Source organism: Diospyros lotus, chromosome 9, assembly GCF_014633365.1.
Source record: "Diospyros lotus cultivar Yz01 chromosome 9, ASM1463336v1, whole genome shotgun sequence".
Taxonomy (NCBI): Eukaryota; Viridiplantae; Streptophyta; class Magnoliopsida; order Ericales; family Ebenaceae; genus Diospyros; species Diospyros lotus.
The window spans coordinates 870125-894436 of record NC_068346.1 but is presented as its reverse complement, the minus strand read 5'-3'; the positions used below and the strand labels follow the sequence as shown (position 1 = coordinate 894436).

Below are 24312 nucleotides of genomic sequence, written 5' to 3'. Positions count from 1 at the left end.
TACTCTCTCATCACAAAGTGCTCATTGCACTTGAACCAGATGACAGAAAATGGTCCACTGAGCAATCAGCTAGGACTGATGAGATAAAGGAGGAGGCATTCAACCTGATATTTCTCCATTTGGGGGATACTGTTATCAGAAAGGTAGACGGTATGACTAACCCCCTTGATTTATGGAATAGGTTTGAATCTTTGTATGTTGTTGTTTCTGCTCCTAACTTAGTTTATTTGAAAGGTATGTTATTCAATTTTAAAATGAATGCATCGAAATCTATGGATGATAATATAGATGAATTTACTAAACTTACATTGATGTTAAGAGAAACTGATCAAGTCTTAGGAGATACTAGTGAGGTAATGATACTATTAAACTCATTACCTGATGATTACAATGTAGTTAAACATATTTTACAGTATATTGGTATTATGCCTACATTAGAACTTATAATTTTTGGTATCAAGGCTAGGGAATTAGAATTTCACACTTCTAAAAAACCTGGTAACAATTTATTTGTAAAGGGAAAATCTGAAAAGGGTCAAAGTAGTTTTAACAACAATTAGAATGGGGGTACAGGACATAAGGGAAAACAAAATGGAAAGAAGTGAAAACAAAAACAATCTAAATGAAAATGCTACCACTGTGGGAAAAAATGGCCATATCAAAAAATACTGCTATAATTTTATTAAATAATAGAAATAGGGTGGGAATGTGACAGTAGCTGCCAGTAACTCAAACTCTTTAACTGAAGTTTTAAATGTCTCTGGTACATCAATTGTAAATGAATGGATTATGGATTTAGGATGCTCTTTTTACATGTGTCCAAAGATAGATTGGTTTCAAAACTTTAGCACTAAAGAAACTAGTACTGTTTTTATGGGAAATAATCATTCATGCAAGATCAAAGGAATATGTGACATCTCTCTGAAATTACATGAAAATAAGATTAGAATGTTGACTGATGTGAGATATGTACCTGGATTAAAACGAAATTTGATTTCTCTTGGCACCTTAGATGAATTAGGGTTTTCCTATAAAACTAAAAATGGTTCTTTGCATGTGTTTAAGAATGATGACCTTATTCTCTCTAGTACAAAGAAACATGGTTTATATGTGTTGAATGGTTATTGTCATATCCCATCTGCATGCATAGTTAAATCTGATAGAACAGATCTGTAGCACTTGAGACTTGGCCATATGAGCCAGAAAAGGCTTCAGGCACTGTCTAACCAAGGGTACATTGGTCTAGTGTCTGTAGATGCCTTAGGCTTCTGTGAGCCATGTACCCTAGGCAAGCAACACAGATTGAGTTTCTCAAAGGGAACTCACCTGGCGAAGGCATACCTAGAGTATTTGCATGCAGACCTTTGGGGTCCTTCCCAAGTTCCCTCACACAGCGGTAACATGTATTTTTTGTCCATAATTGATGATTTTTCTAGAAGGGTATGGATATTTTTAATGAAATCTAAGGATCAAACTCTAGAAAAATTTAGATCATGGAAAACTTTAGTTGAAAATCAAACTGATAGAAAGATCAAAATTCTAAAAACTGATAATGGATTGGAGTTCTGTAATAGGGATTTTGATTAATTATGTAAAACCCATGGTATTCTTAGGCATAGGACAGTAAGAAACACTCATCAGCAAAATGGAGTTGCTGAGAGGATGAACATAACCCTATTAGAAAATGTTAGATACCTTTTGTTTACTGTTAGAATGCCTAAAACATTTTGGGGAGAAGCCATATCCATAGCAGTCCACCTAGTAAATAAAAGCCCTTCTACTGCAATCAATCTTAAGTGTCCTGAAGAGAAATGGATTGGGAGAAAACTTAACTTAGACTATGTAAGAGTGTTTGGTTATGAGGTTTATGCCCATCAATCAGAAGGAAAATTAGATCCCAGGGCTATTAAATATGTTTTTGTTGAATATCAAGAGGGAACCAAGGGTTATAGGCTATGGGATAGAACTTCAAGTGGAGTTAAAATCATTATTAGCAGAGATGTAAAATTTAATGAGCTAATCTTCCCATGCAAAATTGACAATAATGAAGATAACTCAAGACCTAGCAACCCTAATGACTTTATATTAGGTGGCAGTACGCAAATTGAGATGGAGCAACAGGATCCTCCTGCTACTTCAACCTCACATTACCCCCACACCTTTGATGAACCCTTAACCCAAGAATAGACCTCTGATTAGGATAGTGATCATGAGGCCCAACCTGATGACCCTGAGGTTGAGGAGTATGACCTTCCTCAACAAGACCTTAGTAACTATCAACTCACCTGAGACCGAGTAAGGAGATCTATCAGGCCTCTTATTAGATATGCATATTCAGACCTGGTATTTTGTGTCTTAGTTGCTAGAATAGAGATGAAAAGCAGTGAGCCTACTTGCTATGAGGAGGCTGTCAGCTCCCATGACAGCACTAAGTGGAAACAGGCAATGTGTAATACCCGAGAAATCCTTAAGATTATAAACAGTATTTGATGAAGGATATAAGTGGAATTTTTGAAAGAGTGAGGTTTTAGGGTACACTATCGCAGGTTTAAACAACTGAATCAGCCGAATGGAGTACCCCGGACCCTACATAGCCAAGGAAAATGGAATAATATTGACGAGTAATATGAGTTATGATTTTAGGTGATGAAATAAATTGGATCAGGAACAGTTTTCGGTACAACTGTCAACCGGGCTGAGAAAATCGAATCGACGTAGGGAACATTTGAAAAGTCAACGGAGTGTTTTGAAGACTTAGATTTTGTATATGAAACAACTCTTGAGCAATTTCGGGTTGAAACTAATGGATTTAAGGTCAAAACGAGCAACCGAACCAAAATATAATTTTCCAATTTTGCCCGAGTGAGGTCAAAAAGGTAAATTTTTAGGAATTTCAAGGGTGAAATAAGAAATACTAAACTTGTGGGCCTTAATGGTAGTATTGGAAAGATCAGGGGTGCATTGGAAAGGCCAAAGTGAGATTGGAAGAAACTAAGAGGGGTTGAAGTGCAATTAAGCAAAAATTACAGTGTGAACACGGTGAGAAGACGGCCGCTGCAAGACCACCGCACGTGGAGGTCGATTCCGGGGATGGGACGACCGAGAATGGCTTGGGGGAGGTCGTATACGGCGGTAGGAGGCTTGGGGACCAAGCCATGGCCGTTGATTGGCCGAGATTTGGCCAGTTTTTGGGTATAAATAGAAGCCGAAAACTTCAAGATTTTGGCATCAAATTCGTCGAGTTTGAGGACGAATCGAAGGTAAGGGATAGGGGGATTTTGCTCCTTGGTGTGTGAGCTTCGTTTCTGGAGCATTTGGGAGCGTTTGGCATCGGTTTGGAGGTTGTTTGAGCAGTGGTCGAAGACGCGAGGCGGAAGCCTAGGGCCGACCTACAACTCGACTTCCGGTGGCCTTTCCGGTGTCCTTTCAGCCTGAAAGCGATACCCCTAGGATCGAATTTTCAAGGGCTTCAAAGGGGTGGGTTCAAATCTTCCATCGGAGTCGGCGGCGGCGGCCGAAAAATTAGGGAAGAAGGTGGCGCGTGGCTGCACGCGCCACAGTCCACACGTAGGCACGCGCTGAGCGTGTGACAAGGGCATTTTTGGTATTTCTTCTTCCAGTATTTTTTTATATTTATTTTAGGAATTTTTATGTTGAAATATTTGGGAAAATGTTTGAGGAGATAATTATTTTGAAATTATCGAGGTGAAAATTGAGAGAAAAATAGAGAAAATTATGAAAATTTGAGGAAAAATAGATTTTGATGCTCTTTAATTAAATATGGTGCTTAGGGAGTGTCATGGCTCGAGGTTGAGTATAAGCACAAGCGTTTGTGATTTGACACGCAAATCGAGGCATGCACGAGGATCGGGGCAACCCGAATATGTTCAGGTGAGTGGTTAATCCTAGTCTTACCTTGTATTGAAAATGTGTTGGGTGTGTGTAGTGGGTTCAGGTGAGCAATTTTACCCTCCCGAGCTTAGGATACACATGATTGAACCAGTTTGAGTGAGCAATTGTACCCTTCAAAACTTGGGATTCTATGCATCGGTGTTTTACTTATGTACATGTGGCTTCATTTACATATTGAACATGTAAATTTCATCAACTATTTTTACTTGCCAAAGAGTCGGGTGTATGGCGTGTGATTTTCATATTATCGGGGTATTAATTTTCATGTCGGTGTTATGTCCATGAGGGACGGGATGAGGTCTTCTTGAGAATGGGACAAGGTTAATTCAGGTGAACGAGTGACACGGTAGGGCACTTGAGGATTAAGTATGTCGTGGTAAGGTCAACCCCAACGGTATGTGGAATAGATTTTTCACGGGAGATTGAGTATGTTAGGGAGATTTCTTAAGTTAGACGTGTTGCATGTCGTTGTTGTCTGTCTATGCCATGCTCGTGTGTTTTTCATGCATTCAGTAAAATGTTTCATGCCATCACTTAGATATTTTATCATCTAATCTAGGTTATGCCCCTGAAACATTCAACGTTCCAGTCAGGGACTATTGTGAGGGCAAGGATGTGGCCAGTTGAGGGCTAATGATGTTTAGTATGATAGTCGTTGTATCTTTTTGGAAGCTTTAGTATGTATTTTGGTTTATGTATGAACAGTTGTAAGATAATGTTGTTATCATTTGGTAGCCTGTATTACGTATTTCATTGTAGAAATACTATGTAAGAACCACGACATGTTGATGTTAATGTATCCGCTGCGTTGTGCTATGTCTCCTTTAATTTTAAGATTATTGATCTTGTTAGTTAAACGGGCAAGACTGGGTTCTTTCGAGATCTTATCTGCATGTGAAGATTGTTCTTGAAATCATTGCAGTTGCCAGTCATCATATGTGTCGGGCATGTTAAAGCATGTGATGATTGTTCTTGAAACACCGCGCGTGATGAACTTGAAAAAAAAAAAAAGATTCACGAGAATTCTTTTATAGTGACGCACTCGTGTAAGGCGGGGTGTTACACAATGGATTATGAAATGACCTCTTTAATGGTCAATGAGACTTGGAAACTAGTTCCAAGACTTTATAAGCAGAAACTAATTAAATGTAAATGGTTGTTCAAACTTAAAGAATGAATGTCACCATCTGATCCTCTAAGATTTAAAGTAAGACTTGTAGCTAAAGATTTTTCTCAAAGAGAAGGAATAAACTACATTGAAATTTTTTCACCTGTAATAAAATTCAAAACTATACAAATGATGCTTGCTGTTGTAGTGCAATTTGGCTTAGAACTTGAACAAATGGATGTCAAAACTGTATTTTTACATGGATACATTGATTAAATAATTTACATGGAACAACCTGCTAGATACATTGACATTAATTATCCTGATCATGTCTGTTTGCTCAAAAAATCATTGTATGGATTAAAACAATCTCCTTGACAATTGTACAAAAAAATTGATAATTTTACTGCTAAGGTTGGTTTTAATCGAAGTAAATATGATAATTGTTTTTACTATATTCTATCTGATATCTCTGTTTATCTCCTACTATATGCTGATGATATCTTGATAATTAGCAAGTTAAAGTCAAAAATTTGTGAATTAAAATCTCTGTTAAACACTAATTTTGATATGAAAGACTTAGGACCTGCTAAGAAAATCTAAGGATGGTAGTAGAAAGAGATAGAAGTAAAAATAAACTGAAAATACACCAGCATGATCATTTGCTCAAAACTTATAAAAAATTTGGCATGGCTGAGTGTAAAGTTGTTAATGTTCCATTAGCTAGACATTTTACCTTATCTAAAACACAATATCCATCAACTGAATCAGAAACTCTTAAAATAGAAAACATACCATATGCAAACATAATAGGAACCATAATGTACTCCACGATAAGCATTAGGCCAGACCTAACATATTCTATATCCCTACTTAGTAGGTTTATGTCTAACCCTGAAAAAATTCATTAGGAAGCTTTAAAATATGTGTTAAGATACATTAATGATTCCCTAAATGTTGGTTTAAACTTTGAGAGAAGAAGTAATACTCTTGACCTATTGAGATATGTAGACTCAAATTTTGCAAGGGATAGAGACTCCCGTAAGTCCACCACAGCATATTTCTTCACCTTGGGTGGCAATTGCTTTAGCTGGAAGTCACAACTACAGCCTTTAATTGCTCTGTCTTCCACTGAAGCAGAGTATGTGGTTGTTACTGATGCTTTCAAGGAAGCTATCTGGCTTCAAGGTCTCTTGCGGGAAATTAATCTTCTACAAGGTAAGGTCAATGTATTTTCTGATAGCCAGAGTGCTATTCATTTATGTAAGAATTCTGTTTATCATGAAAGAACTAAACATGTTAATGTAAAGTATCATTTTGTAAGAAATCTAGTAAGTGATGGAACTGTTGTAATCCTCAAAGTGTCTACAGAGGATAATCCAGCTGATATTGGGACAAAGGTAGTGACTGCAGCTAAGTTCAAGCACTGCTTGGGCTTATTGCATGTCGAAGTTGGTTAATCCAAACCAACCAGAGCAATGACGGTGAGGATAGAAGTTTGTTGCACTTATTGGGGTATGACCTCTTATATCGTTGATGCTTCAAGGTGGAGATTGTTGGCTGTGAAGCTCTCAACGACACCATCTAGCATTTTAAGGACCCGGGCAAGAGGGTCAGCAGCAACCACTGCCACGTGGCAGTAGAGAGCAGCTTGGCAACTGCCCGGGCGTCTTTTCACTCAATCGTGCCAATTGTCTTGTCCTTGTGCGCAATCTGGATTGTCGATGCCGTCTTTTATCTGGTGCAATCCAAGCCTTTCAATTGCATCGTGCGGCCCCTATTTATTTACTGTGCATCGGGATGTGTAGTTAATCAGAGATTGAGAGAGAAGGTGAGTAGATGCTTAGTGGCTCAAGGGTTCTTTCTCATTTTGTTGTTTTCAGACTCTCTAGCTCCTTCTCGATCTTCTCTCTAGTTCAATAGGGTAAGCCTCTGATCTTCCTCTTGTATATGATTTTGAGGCATTTTTGTTAGAAGAACCAATCTGTGTACATAGAGTGGTTGTGAGGCTTATATGATGTGAGTATTGTGAACTCTATTTTTAACTCCGATAGTGCAGTAAACTTTCCTTTTACGGAGCTCAACATACATAACCTTTTCAGGTGAATCACAATAAATCTCTCGTGTTATTTTGCTTTTCATCATTTTATATTTGTGTTTGCCTGCTATGTATTTTTTGTCTTTTCGATTTCGACTCTGTTGAATGGTCTAAAGGTTTTTTCAATGATTCAAAGTGTGCGTATGTGTATAGTTTGCTCTATGTTTGCGCAACACATTCTGATTACAATAAAATACAAGGAGTTTAAGCAACTTAATGTACATCTTAGCAACAGACAATATTCAATACCGGTTTAGATACAGTCTACACGACATTGAAATTATTAGTTTATCAAAATAGAATGAAGTTTAAAAGTTCAAGAATCTGATTCATCTTTTACAAAATTGGTTTGTACTTTGCTAACTAAATGCTCTCCATAAATAGCTCTTTCAAATTTCTTGGTTCCGCCAGTTCTCTTTACACAAGCATCCAAAGGCTCTGCAGCCGCTTCAAAGTTGGTCTGTTCATGAAAACGGAATGCAAAAGGGCCAATTAAGAAGATGGGAAAAAATAAAAACAAATCCAAGAAAAGGTGTTGAAGGAAGCAAGAGACCTCATAAAAGTAGGCCACACAGACACGATAATTTGGGGAGAAGTTGATGACTCGATGCAGAGTAGACTCATAGAGTCCATTTGATAGAATCTGCAATTTCTCCAGGTTTTGAAATGTATGCTCTTCATGGAAAGGCTATTAGATATTGGGGAATTATGTGAAGATCCATACGAACCATACCTTTAGCATGTCACCAATATTGCAAACAAATGTGCCAGGGATGGGAGGAGCCAATATCCATTCACCACATAGGTTTCTCACCTTTGACAATTACGAGGATCACAAATTAAGAAAAGCAAAGCAGCAAAAGGAAAAAAAAATCAGCAGCCGACAGTGCTGGATAAAGGTAACCTCCACTCTTCTAACTTTAAAAAGAAAATACTGCTTTCCACTTAATTGGAAAAAAAAAAAAAAACTGCCATAAAATATGATGATAGCCCTTATGAAAGGAGATAAGGGGATAATAAACCACTGCAAATCTTCTTCTTAATTCAAGTGCATAAACTGATTGAAAACTAGATGCATAAAGTATAAATAAATAAAAAGAATGGGCACTTCAAAATGGGTTTGGCTCCAGATTTGGTAAGATCAAAACATATGAAAACATAATAGAATAAAATCCTAGATATAGTATTACATCACTTTCAATGAAGACAAATCCCCAGAGGTTTTGTAAATAATTTGGTTAGCATATAAATCATAAGGTTGAGTGAGTTTTCTTTTTCTTTATTCACAAATTCAGAATTCAGAGGGTTAACAGAATAAAGTGAAAACCAAAACAGGAGAAGACCATACCTGAAGTGCAGTTATATCATCATCTTGATTTACTAATGTCAACAAACCTGCCACAGAAGAGCATAAGAAAATTATGACCAATTAACAAGATTATCTCGGTGTTCTCAGTGGTGACTACAAATTACCATAGTCAGTGTGAGCTCCACTGGATTTATTCCGGCAGAATGGTTGACAAAACCACAAGAAAATGAAGGCATTGTTAGATCTAAAATGGTAAAACACAGTAGAAAGTGATTAGCATCAACATAAGCAATACTAGTTACCATCCTATGTCATTTTCTGGCTTGTCCTGGCCATTTGCATGAGATGCACCAGGGTAACCAATAATTCGCAACACCCAAAATGGGTCCCCAGCTATTTCACCTTCAAATCCATCTGCTGGTGCACCAAGTGCTAGAGCAATTCCCCGCATAATTTTTCTTGAAAGATCTGTCAAAAGTTGAAAGTTTAGATTTGGTAAGAAATAAAAGGAAGAGAAATAGACAAAAGCAACATTTTTGTTTTATTTGTTTATTTGATAAGAAAAGCAACATATTAAAATTAGCATATTCAAATCTCAATTAGGAAAGCACCTGTACAAAGGCTGATATACTCATCCATCAATTGTTTCATACTTGGAGGATTAATTGGCCTGGAAGAAGAAACAATTGGTGAAGAAAACTATAAACTCAAAAAAAAAAAATCCATTAACCATCCAGTCCCTAACAACCTAAAGAAGAAGTATCAGTATCAAATCTGCATGCGGAATGTGAAAAGTTCAGCTGTAACAAGCAGACGCTCGAGAAGAGTTTGATTTTTCACCCAAAAAATTAAGATGATGGTAATAAAATTCCAATCTGATTCAAAATCACTGTCACAAATTTGACACCATCCATAGGGAGAATAAATCAAATGCAAACTTAAAACCATTCACTTCACAGTCTCATTAATTGATCATTTCAAACTAATTCATAAGGAGGAGGAGGATTGTCTCAAGTTCGGCTATGGCCTTATGAGCTTCACGTCTGTCATGAAGTCATACACTTAAGGAGCAACTCTATTAGGAGGCCCAACTGTCGCTTACTTGGCAGCAAACAGGATCTTCCATACCAGGTGGTAAGTGTCTTTTATACACTTAGTTAGGCCTACAAACTTAGCATTTATTCATTAATGGGAAGGATTTTTACTTAATTTGGTTTAATATTTGGTGATGTAGGTGTAAATCTCATGTTAAAGATACTTGGAGCAAAAATGATGATTTTAGTGCATGATTGGAGCTGAACCAGGCATTTAAGGCATGGTTGGATACCTTTGGGGGTCAATGTTGATGAATTCATAAAGCGTCAAGAGCAAAATGTAGAAGTTGAAGAGTCGAAAGTCCGAGTGACAATAGCTTGCAGCCTACCGCGGTATGCATTCTATTGTAGGACAGCTGTGGGAGAAGGCCACTAGAGCTCACAGTCCTATCGCGGTATGCATTCCACGGTAGGACCACGGTTGGATATCTTTGTTGGAGGTCACTATCCTATCGCGATATGCATACCGCGATAGGGCATGAAGCTTTTCCGAAAAGGGCATTTTGGGCCCATTTTCTTCCAAATTGATTGGGGATGGACGTCTTTCTAGTGCACGACTTTGAAGACCTCAAAAACATTATATAAAGACTGATTCTTCACAACTCAAGGAGGACGGACACGAAGAGGGAGACGCAATCAAGCTGAAGGAGAAAGAAGAAGACGTTTTGAAGACATTCAACAGCTGGGTTGTATTTCTCTTTTCTTTCTCATATCCCAGATCATGAATTCCTACTTTGTTATTCTTCTATCTATTGAAATCATGTCTGGCTAGGCTTTTTGCAACTAGGGTGAATGATGAAACTAATGGTGATGAAGCACCAAACGGTGTCGTTATACTTAGCAGATTGGATGGCCGCGTGTGGCAATCGCAGGCTGCCGTGTGGCACCTGCTGGATGGTAACATGCGGCAACCATCTGCAGCTCCTTGAAGGCGCCTGATTGTCCTTTGCCCGATTGTATTCTCTGCCCGATAGCCTTTCTGTTGGAATAATCGATCGTGTTGCACGATCTAATCTCAGCCATTCATCCACGCTTTATGAGATGCAATCCCAGCCATCCATCGATGCTTTTAATCTCACTCCTCGGAATGTGAACGGTCAGACGTAAAAAGGAAAGAAAAAGAAAGAAAGAAAGATCGGGGTGAGAAGTCTTCGTCTTCGGGCAAGGGTTTCTGGTTTGCTTCTCTTTTCTCATTCTCTGTAAATGCTTTGTATAGTGTTATTGAGTTCTCTAGTTCGATAGGAAATGCCTTTAATCTGTATTTGTGATTATTGAGCAATTTTGTTAGCGAACCATTATTGTACAGAGAGTATTTTGTGAGGGTTTGAGGGTGTAATCTCCGATTCTTCATTTTAGTGCAGTGAACTCTTCTCACCAGAGCTCAATATGGATGTAACCTCTTTTTGAGGTGAACCATGGTAAAATCTTTGCCTCCTTACATTTTAGTTTATGTTTTTTCGTTCCTGTTTGTTTATGGATGTTTATGTATGCTTTCTGTCTTGGTTATCGTGAGTCTGTGATTGAGCGTTTTCTGTGAATACCCTAAGGTTTGTGTTGTTTATTTGCAACAGTGGTATCAGAGCCATGTTAAGATCGGCTCTTAAGAGTTTTGTAAGTTCAATCGGCTCTTCTTTCAAATCTGGGGTTGTCGTCAGTTTGTGGGTGGTCTAGGGTTCTCTGAGAGTCCTTGTCAATGGGTGTTTGCTGTGTTGGTCTCCGTCAGTGTCTAGAGTCCCTTAGGTTACCTTCGTCCAAGGCGAAGATGGCGCCTACCCGATTTGAAATCGATATATTTGATGGCAAAGGAGATTTTGGAAGGTGGAAAAAGAAGATGAGAGTGTTTATCTCTCATCATAAAGTGCTTATAGCACTTGAGACGGATGATCGGAAATGGTCCGCAGATCAACTTGCGAGAACCGAGGAGATCAGAGAAGAAGCCTTTAATTTGATCGTCCTCCATTTGGGTGACAGTGTAATTCCAAAGGTAGATGGTATGTCCAATCCTCTAGACCTCTAGAATAAATTAGATTCATTATTTTCTGTTATGATTGCACCTAATTTAGTTTACTTGAAAGGCATGCTATTTAACTTTAAAATGAATACATCTAAGTCAATGGATGAGAACATAGACAAATTTATTAGGCTTGCATTATTACTTAGAAGTACTGATCAAGCATTAGGTGAAACTAGTGAAGTTATGATTCTGTTAAATTCATTACCTGATGACTATGATGTTGTTAAGCATGCATTGAGATATATTGGCATTGTACCTAGTCTGGATCTTGTAATTTCGGGCATTAAGGCTAGGGAACTGGAGTTAAGTACATCCAAGAAATCAAGAAATAATGTCTGTAAATAGTAAGAATGAGAAAAAACACTTTACAAGTAACACTGATCAATCTGGTGGGTCAGGGCAAAAAGGTAAAAAGAAAGACAAAAAAGGTAAGCAAAAATGGAAATGTTATCACTATGGGAAAGAAGGGCATATTAAAAAGTACTGGTATGATTTTATCAGAAAACAAAAACAAGGGGGGAATATTACTTCAAATGCTAATAACTCAAATTGCTTAGTTGAAGTACTTATTGTTTCTGATTTCTCTGTTAATAATAAATGGATCATAGACTCGGGTTGTTCTTTTCATATGTGTCCTAACATTGATTGGTTTCAAAATTTAAACAACAAAAAAACTGGAACTATGTACATGGGTAACAACCATTCCTGTAGTGTTAAAAGCATAGGTAACATATCACTTAAATTGCATGAGAACAAAACTAGAAGTCTAGAACCCTAACCGATGTAAGATATGTTCATGGCCTAAAAAGAAACCTGATATCCCTTGGCACTTTAGATGAGCTAGGATTTTCTTATAAAACAGAAAATGGATCCATGCATGTGTTTAAAGGAGATGAATTAACCCTAACTGGTGCTAAGAAAAATGAATTATATGTTTTGAATGGCTGTTATTCTCCCTCTATTAATATACATTTTGCATGCATTGCTAAAACTGATAAGACAGAATTATGGCATCTGAGACTTGGCCATATGAGCTTGAAAGGTCTTTACGGTATTGTCTAACCAAGGTTACCTTGGATCAGTGCCTATTAGGTCTCTCGATTTTTGTGAGCCATGTGTTCTAGGCAAGCAACACAGATTGAGTTTTCATAAAGAAACTCACCTGGCAAAGGTATGCCTAGAATATATTCATGCAGACTTGTGGGGGCCTTCTCAAGTCCCTACCCACGGTGGTAACAAGTACTTTCTATCTATAGTAGATGACTTTACTAGGAAGGTTTGAGTTTTTCTATTAAAATCTAAAGATCAAACTCTAGAGAAGTTTAAAACCTGGAAGACCATGGTAGAAAATCAAATAGATAGAAAGATTAAAATCTTAAGAACAGACAATGGTTTGAAATTCTATAACAAGGAATTTGATGAATTTTACAATACCCGGGGAATACTTAGGCATAGAACTATTAAGTATACACCCCAGCAAAATGGGGTAACTGAAAGAATGAATCGAACCCTACTTGAAAAAGTTAGGTGCCTCCTATTCACCTCTAACATGCCTAAGTCCTTTTGGGGAGGCTCTTTCAATTGCTGCCTATTTAATAAACAAAAGTCCTTCAACTGCCCTAAACTTTAAATGCCCTGAGGAAAAATGGGCCGGTAGGAAATTAAATCTAAACTACCTTAGAGTTTTTGGTTGTGAAGCTTATGCTCACAAATCAAAAGGTAAATTAGAACCCAAGTCCACAAAATGTGTGTTTGTTGGTTACCAAGAAGGAACCAAAGGCTTTAGACTATGGGAAAGACAATTTGGTGGTGTAAAAATCATTATCAGTAGAAATGTCATATTTAATGAAGCCATTTTCCCTTGTAAAATTCAAAACTCAGAAGAAACCAACATTCTAAGAAGGCCAGATGATTATGTTATCTTAGGAGTGTCTCAAATCAAGGTGGAGCAAGCTGCAGGAAATAACAACCTACCAGCTGCTCCAATAGAACCTGACCTAGAAGGTGTTCCCGTGCCTAATGAAAATCAAACCTCTGATCATGATAATGATCAAGAGGAACAAGAAGATGACCTTAAGATTGAGGTAGAGCACCATGACTCACCTCAAGATCTCAGTGACTATCAGCTAGCCCGTGCTAGGAGCAGGAAGGTTACTAGACCTCCTGCAAGGTATGCCTATTCCGACCTAGTGTATTGTGCCCTAGTTGTAGGGTTAGAATTAAGGAGTGGTGAGCCTTCCACTTATGAGGAGGCTATCAACTCCAAGGAATGCACAAAATGGCTGCAAGCCATGGATGAGAAAATGACCTCTCTTAAAGTTAATGGTACTTGAGAATTGGTCTCTCGACCATAGAAACAAAAACTGATCCAGTGTAAATGGTTGTACAAATTAAAAGAAGACATGTCTCCTACTAACCCAATTAGGTATAAAGCAAGATTAGTAGCTAAGGAGTTCACTCAGAGGGAGGGCATAGACTACACTGAAATTTTCTCCCCTGTAGTTAAATTTAAAACTATCCACATGATGTTGTTCAATTTGATCTTGAACTAGAACAGTTAGATGTCAAAACAGCATTCTTGCATGGAGACTTAGAGAAGAAAATTTATATGGTTCAATCTACTGGATATATTGACTCAGATAAGACTGAACATGTTTGTTTCTGAAAAAATCTTTGTATGGCTTAAAACAATCTCCAAGACAATGGTATAAAAAAATTGACAATTTTGTCCTAGGGATTAGGTTTATTAGGAGTCAATATGATAATTGTTTCTATTTCATTCTCTCTAATGTCCCTGTTTACCTATTGTTATATGTGGATGATATTTTGTTGTAGAAGATAAAGAAGAATTCAAAAGAGAACTGCCATGAAGACTCCTAAATTATAGGAGATAAGATTTATAAAGATAAGATTATCTAGTTCTAATTATTCTCCTAAATTTTTTTAGAGATAGATTATTTGTATTTTAGATAATATAAATATCTTGTAAAGTAGATTAGATTAGACTCCTACATCATGTAGATGTCTTGTGTATATATTGATATCATATCTAAGGGAAATAACAACGATTTATTCTCTCTACGATTAATTTTCTGCATGGTATCAAAGCAGAATTCTCTTCTCTTTTTTCCCTGTTAGTCTTAGCCAATTTCTGCTGATTCACTAGGGTGTTTCTGTTCGATTTGTTCCCTTTCATAGCCACCGGACTTGATCAACTTGTGTTATGGCCGGACTGAGCAGCCAACCCTCTGAGATTGTCCCTTTCCAAACCACCAATTCTGTGAACATAGACAACAACAGTCCATTCACAATCACCAGTCATGAACTGAATGGCCAGAATTTCATTCAATGGTCACAATCCGTTATGATATTCATATGTGGAAAAGGGAAGGATGATTACCTCACTGGAGCAGTCAGCAAACCGAAGAAGGATGCAGCACAGTACCGGATCTAGAAGGCTGAAAACAACATGGTGATGTCTTGGCTGATTAACTCGATGAACAATGAGATAGGTGAGAATTTCTTGCTATACAATACAGCCCAAGAAATTTGGGAGGCTGTTAAGGAAAGCCTACTCCCACGTTGAGAATACTTCTGAGTTGTTTGAGATAGAAAGTGTTCTCAATGACTTACGACAAGGTGAGTCCCAAGTCACTCAATATTTCAATTCTTTGAATAAATTTTGGCTTCAATTGGATAAATGTGATACTATCCAATGGAAGTGCACTGAAGATTCAGCCAAATACAAAGAAATAGTGGAGAAGTATAAAAGTTCTTGATTGGTTTAAATAAAAAACTAGATGGTGTGAGGGGTAGGATTCTTGGCACAGAACCTTTACCAAGCCTCAGGGAGGAGGGAGGCGTTTGTTGAGGTTCGCAGAGAATAAAGTAGGCTGAAACTAATGTTAAAGCTCTCAAATTCAGGCCTGGAACATTCTGCCCTATTTACCCGAGAAGGCAGCCTATCAAATCCCAAGCAAAAGAAGGGCCGTCCTTGGTGTGATCATTGCCACAAACCTGGTCACACAGGATACATGCTGGGATATCCATGGCTAGCCCCTGGATTGGAAACCAGCAGATGAAAGGAAGAGTAAGGGTAATTTTACAGCAACCGAAGAGACAACTTCGACCTCAAACTGAAGCTTATTTAGCAAAGAGCAGATGGAGTGGCTGCAGCATAATTTTGGGAAAACCCAGCTGCAGGGTTCTACGGTGACAGCAGGTTCTGTAGCCCACAAAGGTAACCCTCTACATGCTTTTATTACTAATAGTAAGCTATCTATCCTATGGATTGTTAACTCAGGAGCTTCCGATCACATGACTAGTGATGGTGGACTGTTAACAAATATTCAGCCATGTGACAGAGTGGAAGGTAGGGATTGCTGATGGATCATTAGCAAAAGTAGCAGGAATTGGATCAGCTGTTCTGTCCACTGGTTTGACACTAAAAGATGTCCTATTTGTGCCTAATCTAGACTGCAACTTTTTATCTGTTAGTAAGTTCACTATCGATATGGAGTGTGTTGCAAAATTCTCAAAAGATGTATGTGAATTTCAGGAAGATGATTGGCAGTGCTAAGGCATGTTCAGGACTCTACATTCTTCAAGGGAATGACTCCAGAAAAACTGAAGTAAAATCCAGCTATTGTCATTCCACTTCACCTCTTTGTTTCTCTAGTTTTCATTCCAATAATAGTATAATTATGTTGTGGCACTATAGATTAGGACATCCAAACTTTGCTTATCTTCAGAAATTGTTTCCTTCTTTGTTCAACAATTCAGATTTACACATGTTTCAATGTGAAATTTGACAATATTCCAAGCATGTTCGGACTCATTATCCTAGTCTCAAGTATACCCCATCCTATCCGTTTTCTTTGATTCATAGTGATGGGTGGGGGCCTTCTAGAGTCAAAAATGTTACCGGGGCTCGTTAGTTTATTTCTTTCATTGATGACCATATCCGTCTTACTTGGGTCTTTCTCATGAAAGCGAAATCTTAAGCTGGCCACATTTTTCAAACCTTACATACCATGGTGAAAAGACAATTCAATGCTAACATTCAAGTTCTTAGAACAGATAATGCTAAAGAATATTTCAATTCAATTCTAGGCACTTATCTATCCCAACAAGGCATCATTCATCAAAGTTTTTGTGTTGATACACCCCAACAAAACGAGATTGCAGAACGCAAGAATAGACACCTATTGGAAGTGGCCCGATCCTTATTATTTTCTGCTTATACTCCTAAACTTTTTGGGTGAAACTATTCTTACGACTACCTATCTTATCAATAGAATGCCCTCACGCATCCTCAATTTTCAAACTCCTAGTCAGCTTCTTCTTGCCTCTTTTCCTCACACCCGGGTGCTTTCTCACCTTCCTCTCAAGATTTTTGGCTGCACCTCATTTGTTCACATTCACTCTCAATTTCGGAGTAAACTTGACCCAAAATCCATCAAGTGTATATTCCCTGGCTATTCTCCACACCAACGAGATTACAAATGTTATTCTCCCAGCCTTAAGCGGTTTTTCACATCCATGGATGTAACCTTTTTTGAAACAAAACCTTATTATCCCAAAACCAATATTCAGGAGGAGAATACTCCAAATCCACAAGAATATTAGTTTTGGGATTCTTTTTGGGATCCTCAGCCTAACCACCAGCAACCAGAACCTGGAATTTCTCTATCTAACCAACAACAACAGCCTGAAAATCAGCCAATGCCACTTGTAAACCCTATAAATCCGTCTCCCTCTCCTCATGAACTTCAAGTTTATTCTAGAAAAAGGTCTAAACAGAAAGAATGTGGGGAACCAACATGTCCTGAGGCTAACAAAAATTCTTATCCGGATCCGGAACTGTTGGAAAAGGGGAAAACTATTCAGCCTTGGATGAGGATTTACATTGGCCTATAGCATTGAGAAAGGGAGTACAATCATGCACTCAACACCCCATTCACAACTACATTTCCTACAAAAGTCTCTCACTTGATTTCAGTATTTTTATATCAAATATCAGTAAGGTGTAGGTTCTTAGAACAATTCAGGAGGCCTTTCAACTTCCTAAGTGGAAGGAGGCAATTCTTGAGGAAATGAAGGCTTTGAAGAGAAATGGGACTTGGGTAATTACTGAATTACCTCTTGGAAAACATCTTGTAGGCTGCAAGTGAGTATTTACAATTAAATACCGAGAAAATGGAGAAATTGACAGGCATAAAGGTCGTCTAGTGGCAAAAGGGTTCACTCAATCTTATGGTATAGATTACCAAGAGACTTTTGCTCTAGTAGCAAAATTGAATACAATTAGAGTCTTACTATCCCTAGCTGTAAACCTAGATTGGCCACTCTACCAATTAGATGTGAAGAATGCTTTTTTAAATGGAGACCTCGAAGAAGAGGTATATATGGAAATCCTTCATGGATTTGAAACTAATCTCACAAGGAACAAGGTATGCAAACTAAAGAAATCATTGTATGGGCTCAAACAGTCTCCTAGAGCCTGGTTCGAAAAATTTACAAAGGCAGTCAAGAAATATGGATATGTTCAATGTCAAGTAACCACACCTTATTCATCAAAAACTCCTTGGGAGGTAAAATATCCATACTTATTGTATATGTTGATGATATAATTGTTACAGGAGACAATATTTCTGAAATCAAGAAGCTTAAGGAAGTGTTGGCAAAAGAATTTGAAATCAAAGATCTTGGAAGCCTAAGGTATTTCTTAGGTATGGAAGTTGCAAGGTCCAAAGAAGGAATATCAGTTTCTCAACGAAAGTATATCCTAGATCTCCTCACTGAAACAAGAATGTTGGGATGCGAACCAGCTGATACCCTAATGGAAACCACTTTAAAGCTGGATGTGGGCAAAGAAAGTACTCCAGTGGACAAAGGAAGATATCAAAGATTAGTGGGACAGCTTATATACTTGTCTCATACAAGACCAGATATAGGCTTTCCCGTGAGTGTGGTAAGTCAATTCATGAATGATCCTAGAAAAGGACATTTGGAAGCTATATATCGGATTCTGAGATATTTTAAGATGACACCAGGCAAAGGGCTAATGTTCAGGAAAACTACTAACCGAGGGGTGAAGATTTACAGTGATGCTGATTGGGTAGGATCAATTTGTGATAGAAGGTCAACCTCCAGATATTGCTCATTTGTTTGGGGACATGGTTGTTAAACTCCCGATTTTACAGGTATAATTTTACGATTTTTTGCACCAAAAACCCTTACGATTTTACGATTTTGAAGTTGAATCGCACTCGATTTTACGATTTTAACCACCTTGTTTGGGGAAATTTAGTTACTTGGCGCAGTAAGAAGCAATTTATGGTATCTAGGAGAAGCGCAGAGGCTAAATTTAGGGCTATGGCCCATGGGTTCTGTGAGGGTATATGGCTAAAACGATTGCTACAAGAGTTACATGTATCTATGGCACAACCAATACAAGTATTATGTGACAACCAATTGGCTATCAATATTGCCAAAAACCCAGTCCACCATGACCGAACAAAACATGTCGAAATTGATAGGCACTTTATTAAAGAGAAGTTAGAAGGAGTTTTTCAACTGAACTATACTTCCACAAATAGCCAAGTTGCAAATATTCTAACTAAGCCACTACCAAGAAGAGTGTTTGATGAGCTAAGTACCAAGCTTGGCCTGAATAATATATTCAACCCAACTTGAGGGGGAGTGTAGAAGATAAAGAAGAATTCAAAAGATGACTGCCATGAAAACTCCTAAATTATAGGAGATAAGATTTATAAAGATAAGATTATCTAGTTCTAATTATTCTCCTAAATTTTAAAGATAGATTATTTGTATTTTAGATAACATAAATATCTTGTAAAGTATATTAGATTAGACTCCTACATCATGTAGATGTCTTGTGTATATATTGATATCATATCTAAGGAAAATAACAACGATTTATTCTCTCTAGGATTAATTTTCTGCACCTGTTAATTAGCAAGTCTAAGTCTAAGATCAATGAATTAAAAGTTCATCAAAATGACTATTTAATGAAAGCTGTTAAAAAATTTAGCATGCATAATTGCAAGCCAGTGAGTGTTCCATTAGCTGGACATTTTGTCCTAAGCAAATCTCAAAGCCCATCATCTAACTCAGAAGTTATTAAAATGAAAAATGTTCCATATGCTAATGCAATTGGAACCATTATGTATACCATGATTAGTACCAGGCTTGATCTAGCTTATGTTATTTCCTCCCTCAGTAGATTCATGTCAAATACTGGTAAACCTCATTGAGATGCACTCAAATATTTATTAAGATATATAAATGGTTCTGTAAATGTTAGGTTGAGCTACAAGAAAAGATATAATATTCTTGATCTTGTTGGGTATGTAGATTCTAACCTTGCAGGTGAAAGAGACACTCGGAAGTCCACTACTGCTCTGTTTTTCACCTTGGGTGGAAACTGCATCAGTTGGAAATCACAGTTGCAGTCTCTGGTTGCACTGTCTTCCACTGAGGCTAAGTATGTAGCAGTGACCAATGCTTTCAAAGAGGTTGTGTGCCTTCAAGGACTTCTTCAGGAGATCCACCTGCTGCAGAGCAAGGTGGTGGTGTATTCAGACAGCCAAAGTGCAATTCATTTGTCCAAGAATCCGGTCTACCATGAACGCACAAAACACGTGGATGTCAGGTATCATTATGTTAGAGATTTGGTGGCTAATGGCAATGTAATTATACTGAAGGTGCCTACAGAAAACAACCCAGCAGATATGGGCACAAAGGTGTTAACTGCAACAAAGTTCAAGTATTGCTTGGACCTGTTGCATGTGGGTATTGGTTGATCAATTCAACCAGAACTATGAAGGTGAGAATTGTAGCATGCTGCACTTTGTGAGAATTTGGGTTCATGTGTAGTTTGTTGCTTCAAGGTGGAGATTGATGGTGATGAAGCACCAAACGGTGTCGTTAAACTTAGCAGATTAAATGGTCGCGTGTGGCAACCGCAAGCTACCATGTGGCACCTACTGGATGGTAACACGCGGCAACCATCTGCAGCTCCTTGAAGGTGCCTGATTGTCTTTCGCCCGATTGTATTCTCTACCCGATAGCCTTTCTGTTGGAATAATCGATCGTGTTGCATGATCTAATCTCAACCATTCATCCATGCTTTAAGAGATGCAATCCCAGCCATCCATCGACGCTTTTAATCTCGCTCCTCGGGATGTGAACGGTCAGACCTAAAAAGGAAAGAAAAAGAGGGAAAGAAAGATCGGGGTGAGAAGTCTTCGTCTTTAGGCTAGGGTTTCTGGTTTGCTTCTCTTTTCTCATTCTCTGTAAATGCTCTATATAGTGTTATTGAGTTCTCTGGTTCGATAGGATACGCCTTTAATCTGTATTTGTGATTATTGCGCAATTTTGTTAGTGAACCATTGTTGTACAGATAGTATTTTGTGAGGGTTTGAGGGTGCAATCTCTGATTCTTCATTTTAGTGTAGTAAGCTCTTCTCACCAGAGCTCAACGTGGATGTAGCCTCTTTTTGAGGTGAACCATGGTAAAATCTTTGCCTCCTTACGTTTTAGTTTCTATTTTTAGTTCCTGTTTGTTTATGGATGTTTATGTATGCTTTCTATCTTGGCTATCATGAGTCTGTGATTGAGCGTTTTCTGTGAATGTCCTAAGGTTCGTGTTGTTTATTTGCAATAGAAACCTCGTTTCTTATTGGTTTAATTTGAAGTTACTTATTTTTGTTGTATTCTTGTCTTCCGGGTTGATTATTTATTATACTCTGATTCCATTTTGATGTTTGATCACCATTAAAGCGTATTTGTGATTTATATTGTTTTCAAGATATTCAATATGAATTAGCACATGGTAATAAACGACATAAAGTCCTATAATAGGTAGAAATACTATTATGCCTTGTGAAATCATATTGGGATGATCATTAAGAGTGAATGCATGCTTATGTATTCCTAGGTTGATTAGAGATAATTAATCTCATATATATGCATAGAATCAAATGACCATTGAGAGAAGCTTTTGATTGACATAGGATCATTGATTTTCAACTTAGGGCAAGATGTAGCAAACTCGAGTAATGAAAGATTAAGTTATAAAAAGAATGATGGTGGATTCATGAACCCTAGGGCCTTAAAGTGTTGAGTTTCAAAATCAAAAGAATTGTTTTTGTGCGTCCTTAGTTCGTAATTTAGTTCTAGTTATTATAAAACCGACTGTTAATAGCATTATAATTGTGTGTGACTTGTTGAAGTTAAGCGTGGTTAAAGTAGGAAACAATAATCAATCCTCGTGGGTTCAACACTCTACTCATCATTGTATTACTTGTTACGATCTGTCCACTCGTGGGATAAAATGGGCAAACACCAGGACAGCACAAGAAAACTGATCGGGAAAGGGGAGTATCAATTCAAAGTTTCTCTTTTTGGTAACACCATGTCATACTTCCACCACAATACTTTCGTCCAACCCCCCACCTTGCAAAAGACATACAACCCAAAAAAAAAATAACTAAAACGGGTCATGCAACTTTCATCAGTTGCATCCTCCCGCTGACCAGCCTATTGATATCCACAAACCCCTGATGTTATTAATTGAAGTTAGAAAATCAGAGTTCAGCGCATATTTATTATGAAACCTATACTAACAAAATTAGGCCAAAATATAATAATTTAGAGAGGGGGAGAGAACTCTCACTCAGCAACAATTTGCTTGGAAATTAAACATCTATCATAATATACCATTGGTTCTGTCCTTCTAGAGGTTTTCCAAGAGCTCCATACATCCCTGCATTCACTTCTCTGTAGCACTGCATCCAGGAAAAGAAAAAAGGAAGCTAAAGGATATATAATGAGAGAAAATTAAATACTGCACCACTATTGTATCAAATAGAGCACACAATCTTTCTCCTTATGCAGAACACCTATTGGATCATGCCACTCAATCTCTCTATATGCCCTCTCAAACAGAATCGGTGCTTATTAAATATTGAAGGAAACTGACTAGAGCACAAGTTAAAGGACCGTCCAAAATTGCAACATACAGAAATGATCACAAGATTACCATTCAGAACACATGAAAACAAAGTGCACTCATGAAGTTTAAAATGAAAATGACTGGAGTGCAATTCATTGATTCACCTGGCATTGCATAATTCACCAATACTCACAAAATTACTGTCCTGGACATAAGTGAAAATAGTTGGCCAATTTTACATCTATAATTCAGCATATATATCCAGAAGACTTGAATGAACTGCAATAACTTTCCAATTAATATATCTATGCATAACTGTAGCCACAAAATCAGAAGGTTCACAGCAAAGATGGCTTTACATGCATCAACAAGATATTACTATGAAATCATAACCACAATACCAGACATGCTTAACTTTTCCATGGCCTACTTCAATGCTATGACATTCTTAACAGGCTAACTAGCATTGTACTGTAGCCAATTCTACTGAAATTATAACCCTGTATCTATTGCCTTGCACAATTATGTTCTTCTAGTCATTTCAACTTCGTCATGAGCTGTGATTAACTCGTGTTATCAACCATATATACATCCCCATAACTTCTGAAAGAGTTAAGAAGCATACATCAATAGCTTCATGCATGTCAGGAACACCTTTAGTTATATTTTCCCCAACCCGCTGATATCCCCTGCGTGCAAAACATCATCGCACTGTCAAATTACAGAGAATAGAATCCATTACGTAACTTGAAATGGCATACTAATGCAACAATTTATCCAAGGAGGCAGACCTGTATCCAGCTTCAGGAGAAATTTTGATGTTTAGTTTTTCCTCATAAGGTAGACTGAAGAATCTGTGTGTTACATCTCTAACCTCTTTGATAATGGAATCTGGGACACCATGACCTTTCTGGTCAATCACAATACAAAAACCAAAATTCAACAATATATATAAACACAACCAGAAAAACGGGTTCCTATCTTGATAACTTCCAGTTGTAGCAATGCCAGTGAGCATTATTTTGATCACATTTGACATAAAAATTATGGGAAAATATCATTTTCCTCTAGCAATGTTTATATTGAAGAAAAGGCACAAAAAAGAAGCAGGATATTCAATAAGTGATGCACTCGAGATCTCGAATACACATAAACAAGTAATTCAAAGAAGAATTACCACATAAAAGAACCCAGCTTCTCTGCAAGCCCTATCTAACTGCCTGACAACTTCCAGCACGCCTCCGTCTTCGATCATGTTTGGATCATTCCACTTGGCTAAAAGAGGGCCTACATCTGCATCATAAGTAAAAAAACTGAGAACAAATCGAAAAACACTGAATCTCCGTGCAAGTTAGTTTTGAGCAAATTCACTATCAACACGTAAACTCCGATTATCGGAATGGATAATGCCATGTGATAGATTGATTAGGTGCTTTTGAAGTTCGATTGGTGTTCAAAGAGTTACCTACTATGGGGATAGACTTGAATTCGGTGGCCATGGCGTCCGAGGGCTCTCTCTCTCTCTCTCTCTCTCTCTCCCTCTCTTCTACGCCGAATCGCGGATGCTGAAGTATACAAGAGATTCGAGAAGGGTATCTCTATTTACTATTTAGGTCTTTAAGTTTCTAAAATTATAAATGTGTTATATTTTATATAAAATTATGCTATAGTACCCCTGCATTGCCGTCGTCGTCATTCAAAGTGTTTTCTTTTAACTTATTTACTCATAAAAAAAATTAAAGGTTTTCTAAAGTTAAACTTTCTTTCACTTTTCTCAAAAAAAAATAAATTCCTCA

General features: G+C 37.6%; 1 protein-coding gene across 2 annotated transcripts; it reads right to left on the bottom strand.

Annotated features, from left to right (window-relative positions):
* Positions 1-7321: 7321 nt before the first annotated feature.
* LOC127809965 (probable 2-oxoglutarate-dependent dioxygenase At3g50210) lies at positions 7322-24113 on the bottom strand. Of its 2 annotated transcripts, none has more exons than XM_052349170.1 (12): positions 23982-24113; positions 23694-23809; positions 23308-23426; positions 23142-23205; positions 22282-22349; positions 9039-9097; positions 8730-8895; positions 8592-8611; positions 8467-8513; positions 7852-7932; positions 7672-7761; positions 7322-7578 (listed from the first exon to the last, which is right to left on the bottom strand). In XM_052349170.1, exons 1-12 carry the CDS (start codon positions 24013-24015, stop codon positions 7435-7437), a joined length of 1008 nt encoding a protein of 335 aa, XP_052205130.1. In that variant the 5' UTR covers positions 24016-24113; the 3' UTR covers positions 7322-7434. The 2 variants fall into 2 exon arrangements, with proteins under 2 accessions (XP_052205130.1, XP_052205131.1); XM_052349171.1 differs by having other exon boundaries at positions 23986-24103.
* Between the last annotated feature and the right edge of the window lie 199 nt (positions 24114-24312).